At 41.8% G+C, this 6,000-nt stretch overlaps 1 protein-coding gene across 4 annotated transcripts in view; it reads left to right on the top strand.

The window, feature by feature from the left end:
• The window catches only part of PTPRB (protein tyrosine phosphatase, receptor type, B), a 124,733-nt gene that overhangs the window by 75,141 nt on the left and 43,592 nt on the right, over nt 1-6,000 (top strand). For 3 of the 4 annotated variants that reach the window (XM_011929324.1, XM_011929327.1, XM_011929325.1), the window contains one exon: nt 2,463-2,732. The exons of the other annotated variant lie outside the window; for it this stretch is intronic. In XM_011929324.1, coding sequence (XP_011784714.1) covers nt 2,463-2,732 — 270 coding nt within the window. The remainder of the gene's footprint in view (nt 1-2,462; nt 2,733-6,000) is intronic. 4 annotated transcript variants of the gene reach the window in all.

Genomic DNA, 6,000 nt, shown 5'->3' with positions numbered 1-6,000 from the left:
ATCTCTAGTCATACTATAGTCCTCTTACAGATGAGGAAAGTATGGCTCAGAAAGTTTATGAAACAGTATCAAGGATACATATATAATAAGGCCTAAAGCTATAATTCAAGTCTAGGTCTGTCTGGCCCCAAACCTCATGCCCTCTCCACTGTGACACAATACTTCTTAGATGTCTCCCATTCTCATGACCACTTATTTAGCTGTGGGGCCTGAGGTTTCTATACCATGCCCTACTATGCCTCTATTTCATATCTATGTTTATATCTTTATCTGCTTATCTTTAACCCTATGACAAACCCTGTGTTAGAAAGTGGGCATTTGGCTGGGCGCAGTGGCTCATGCCTGTAATCCCAGCACTTTGGGAGGCTGAGGCGGGTGGATCACGAAGTCAAGAGATTGAGACCATCCTGGCCAACATGGTGAAACCCCATCTCTACTAAAAATACCAAAAAAAAAACAAATTAGCTGGGCATGGTGGTGCAGACCTGTAGTCCCAGCTACTCAGGAGGCTGAGGCAGGAGAATCACTTGAACCTGGGAGGTGGATGTTGCAATGAGCCAAGATCTGCACTCCAGCCTGGTGACAGAGTGAGACTCTGTCTCAGAAAAAATAAAGTGGGCATTCAGTAGCAAGGCAGAGCCCCTGACCTTAAGAACATTATAATCTAGTGAAGGAGACAGAAAAGTAAAAGGCAATGACAGTAAAACATGGTAAGTGCTAAGATAAAAGTGGTTATGAGATGTTAGAGGAGCAAACAAGAAGAATCAGGGAAGGCTTTCAGGAGGAAGTAATATTTAAAGAAAGACTAGGAAGTCATCCAGATGAAGTGTAAGTTGACTTGGTTCCAACAGAGAAAACAAAGCCCTGGAGGTAGGAGAATGGATGGCACATTTGGGGACCTACACCTTATTTGGTATACTAGAATAAAGGCTGGGCATGGTGGCTCATGCCTGTAATCCCAACACTTTGGGAGGCCAAGGTGAGTGGATAGCCTGAGTCCAGGTATTCAAAACCAGCCTGGGCAATGTAGCAAAACCCCATCTCTACTAAAAGCATAAAAAACAAAAGTATACTAGAATAAAAAATGCGAGCCATGTGACCAGGTAAGTAGATAGACCAAATCACGAAGAGCTTTGTTTGCCTGTGAAGGTGTTTTGGAATTATGGAGAGCCACTGTAGGGCCATCAGCATGGGAGTGCTATAAAAATATGCTAGATAGAGTCTGCAGATTGAAAGAGTGGGAGGTAAGGACGCAAGTGACTGGTCAGTAGGCAGTTGCAATAATGTATGGTCTCGTTTATACTTGCTAAAGGATATGATATGGTTCTGAGGTAGTAGCAGCATACAGAGAGTGGCTAGATTCAAGAGACAGAAGATTTAGGATACAGAAATAAAACTCATATTTGATTATATAGACAAGGTTGAGAGTGACAATTGAAGTTTCTGACTTGAACCAAGAGACAGAGACAAAAGACAATGGGAACATTGTAGGAGGGAGATGCGGAGTCCAGTTTGGACGTGTTGAGTGTTGGGTGTCTGTGGTACATTCAGGGAGAGATGTGATTTGCAAAAGCAGGAGAAACAACTGAAAGTTTAAATTCAGGAGTTGTCACCTTATGGGTGACACTTCAAACCATGGACATAGATGAAATCTAAGAAGATTATGTAGAATGAGAAAAGAAATGAACACAGGACAGAAAATATTATTATAGTAACAATAATACTATTTTGCATTTCACTTCAGGAGCTATAGAACAAATACTAGTATATACTACTGCTGAAGTCAAGACTTGAAGTTTTGACTTTAGTTAATGTTAGTAATAAAAGTCTAAACAAGAAACATAATTCACTATCAAACCCACATTCACTGAATATGAACGTGCTCAGCATTCTTCACTTTCTTTTTTTTTTGTATTATATTAATATTTAATAATATTTCCAAGATTTTTGCTGCTTAACATTTTTATTTTTTTTTTTTTTATTTTTATTTTTTTATTATACTTTAAGTTCTAGGGTACATGTGCATAACGTGCAGGTTTGTTACATATGTATACTTGTGCAATGTTGGTGTGCTGCACCCATCAACTCGTCAGCACCCATCAATTCATCATTTATATCAGGTATAACTCCCCAATGCAATCCCTCCCGCATTCTTCACTTTCTAGACTCATAGGTATGCACCACTCTGCATATTTATCAGGGCCATCTTCACTAACTTTTCTATCTGAGATCCTATTTAAATTCAGAGAAAAAAATGGAGACTCAAAGTAGTTGTACAGACAGGTTAAGCCAGGAAATCCTTTCTCCTCTTTTCTCCATAAGGGCACACAGAAAGTATCTATGCCACACAAATAAAGCAAACGCATCATCTACCTGCAGTTGATTCAGGAGTTTTTCTCAATTGATTACTTTACCCTAAGTGATAAAATCTGTATTTTGTTGCTCCACTTGTCTCTCTGCAGTTCCAGCATCTGTCCAAGGAGTAATTGCAGACAATGCATACAGCAGTCATTCCTTAATAGTAAGTTGGCAAAAAGCTGCTGGTGTGGCAGAAAGATATGATATCCTGCTTCTGACTGAAAATGGAATCCTTCTGCGCAACACATCAGAGCCAGCCACCACTAAGCAACACAAATTTGAAGATCTGACACCAGGCAAGAAATACAAGATACAGATCCTAACTGTCAGTGGAGGCCTCTTTAGCAAGGAAGCCCAGACTGGAGGCCGAACAGGTAATTAGCACAGCATAATGTTTTGTAGCACATATTGCCAATGTCTACTATTGTGTAAGAACCACAGGGTGAGAGGGATGAAGCAACATTGGGAGATGGTATCTATCTCTTGATACGCTGGGAACATTCACCCTGATTTGCCACTTCCATGTCAGTTTCCCTATCCACATAGGACTCAGCCCACCACACTCTGATTCTGATTTTTCATTAATATTGGTGCTATTAGCTTTCTATTGCTACTGTAATAAAATATCACAATCTTAGTGGCTTAAAACCACCCAAACTCATTATTTTCTAGTCCTGAAGGTTAGAGTCTGAAAAATGGTTTTTGGGGACTGAAATGAAGACATCAGGGCTGTGTTTCCTGTAGGGACTTTCGGGGGAGAATCCACTCCTTGCCTTTTTCAGCTTCTGAGGCTGCCCACATTCCTTGGCTCGTGTCCCCCTCCCAACGATGACATTGCTCCAATCTCTGCATGGGACCTTACATTTCTTTCTCTGCTCTCCTGCCTCCCTCTTCCATCTTTTAAGGACTCTTGTGATTACCTTGGTCACCAACCGGACAATCCAGGATAATTCCTTCGTCTCAAGATCTTAACCTAATCACATCTACAAAGCCCTTTTTGCCACAGAAGGTAACATATTCACAGGTTCTGGGGATTAGGACATGGACATCTTTGGGGCTATTCAGACAACCACATTGGCCTAATTGATTGATAACTTATTTAGTAAGTACATAGGTCTGAAAGCGGGGATGGTTATGTTGACGGGGACATAAAGATAAATCAGGCATGCTTCTCGTCCTTAAAGAGCTGACTGATGAGACAGACACATGGACAAATAATGGCAATGCATTGTGATAAAGAGTACATATAAGAGAGGGATGTCTGGCATTCAGGGAAGCATGGAGGTCAGGCAGAATTGGGACATCTTCATAAAAGTGACATTTCAGTACTGTCTTGAAGGATGAAGAAATTCTCCTTATGGAGAGAAGGCAGAATACTTTGTACAGACAGCCTGTCCTGTGCAAAGGCCAGGAGATATGAACAGGAGAAAGGAGAAGTTGTGGGTGGCTGAAATGTGTGTTGCATGATGGAAAGGTGAGGCTGAAAGCCAGATTGGAGCCATATTAGAGGGTGCCTGGTAGCCTTCCTCAGGAGTTTTTTTATCTTAAAGCAATACAAATTTTTTAGCCAGAGAGCAATTGTTTTGTAATAAAAGATTTATCTTTAAAAAGATAAATCAGATAGCAATCGGGCAATGGATTGAATAGAAATGAACCAGAGGTGAGGAGATCCACCTATTAATTCATTTATTATTGAGTACATACTATAGGTTAGGCACTGTTCTAACTGCTCGATATACAGAAATGAATAAAAAATTCCCATGGTCATTATGCTTATAGTCTAGTGGGGAAGAAAGTTAATAAACAAAAGAAATAAGTAAAAGATATAGGAGGTTGGGTGGTAATAAAGACCAAGAAAGGAAATTAAATTAGGAAAGTGGGATAGCAAGAGTTGGGGCTTACAATTTTATCTATCTATCTATCATTATTATTATTATTATTATTATTATTATTATTATTATTATTTTGGAGACAGTGTCTTGCTCTGGCACCAAGCTGGAGTGCAGTGGAATAATCTCAATTCACTGCAGCCTCTGCCTCCTGGGCTCAAACAATCCTCCCATCTGAGCCTCCCAAGTAGTTGGGACTTCAGGAATGTGCCACCACGCCCAGCTAATTTTTGTACTTCCTTGTAGAGACAGGGTTTCTCCATGTTGCCTAGGCTGGTCTCACACTCCTGGGCTCAAGAGATCCACCTGCCTCAGCCTCCCAAAGTGTTGGGATTACAGGCATAAGACACATGCCTGGTCAAGGGGCACAATTTTTTTTTTTTTTTTTTTTGAGACAGAATCTCCCTCTGTTACCTAAGCTGGAGTGCAGTGGTGCAATCTCAGCTCACCACAACCTCCACCTCCTGGGTTCAAACAATTCTCCTGCCTCAGCCTCCCGAGTAGAGTAGCTGGGACTAAAGGTGTGCACCACCACGCCCAGCTGATTTTTACATTTTTAGTAGAGATGGGGTTTCGCCATGTTGGCCAGGCTGGTCTTGAACTCTTGACCTCAGGTGATCCACCTTCCTCACCCTCCCAAAGTGCTGGGATTACAGGCATGAGCCACTGCACCCAGCCGGGACTTACAATTTTAGGTAGTACAGTCCCCAAAGACTTCATTGAGGCAGTGACATTTGAGTAAAACTCTGAAAGAAATGAGAAAGTCATGCAAATATTTGGGTATTTAGAAGCAGAGCCAATGCCAAAGCAAAGACCCTGAGTGGGTGTGTGTCTGACCTGTTGGAGGAGCAGTAAAGAGGCCCATATGACTGGAACAGAGTGAGCGCAAATGAGTGGGGGGGATGCAGTTGGACAGGTAATGGGGTCATGACATGACTGCAGTCACAGGAGAAGGACCAACAGCTGAACGAATGCAGGGGCTCTCATGAAGAATAGTGGATACAGTCAAGAAATATTTTTGCATTAGCTAAGGTGGCACTTGGGAGCTGAGTGGATTATAGAGGAAGGAACAGAAGATTCCAGAGTTTCTACCTAGGATGTCTGGTAGAAGATGATGCCATTAATTGAGATAAGAGAAGCAGGAGGAGAGAGGGTCAGGCAAAAATCCACAGAGTTCAGCTGTGTATTGAATTTGAGGTGCCTGAGTGACTTGCAGAGATGGGGGACCATAGGCATTTGGAAATATGGATTTGAGCTCAGAAGAGTAGTGAGCTGGACATAAAAAGATCTGGACCAGAATGCTAGTTGAATCCATAAATGGAATGAGACTGATTGCTCAGCTAGGGCTATAGAATATGAAGGAAACAAAGGATGGATCCATGGGAAATAACTTGTAAGGACCTGGCAAAAGGAGCGGAGAAAGCAGAAAGAGCCTGAGAAAGAGCATTTGAGGTGGAGAAAAGAGAACTCCGGCGAAATCAAGGCAGATGTCCTGTTCTGTTTCTACTGGCATCTTAAGCCTTCTGAGAAATCAGACAGCATCTGTGCCAGCAGTTTGCAAGGAGGCGGTTTCTAGCAGCACTTGACCTTGCCAAGAGGTAGCACAGAAGTCCAAAAGGGTTTGCAAAATTCTAACATGAAGCTTTTTGAAAAATGCTTTTGGCTTTTCCTATTGTTTCTGTTTCCTATATCACTGAATCCAACTTCCTCTTTCTGTTTGCTTTTCCCTTTCTTTCCCACCTGCTCTCTTCTC

The sequence above is a fragment of the Colobus angolensis genome, unplaced genomic scaffold (genome assembly GCF_000951035.1).
Source record: "Colobus angolensis palliatus isolate OR3802 unplaced genomic scaffold, Cang.pa_1.0 Scaffold80, whole genome shotgun sequence".
NCBI lineage: Eukaryota > Metazoa > Chordata > Mammalia > Primates > Cercopithecidae > Colobus > Colobus angolensis.
The sequence above is the reverse complement of the archived record's forward strand: the minus strand, read 5'-3'. Positions and strand labels throughout refer to the sequence as shown.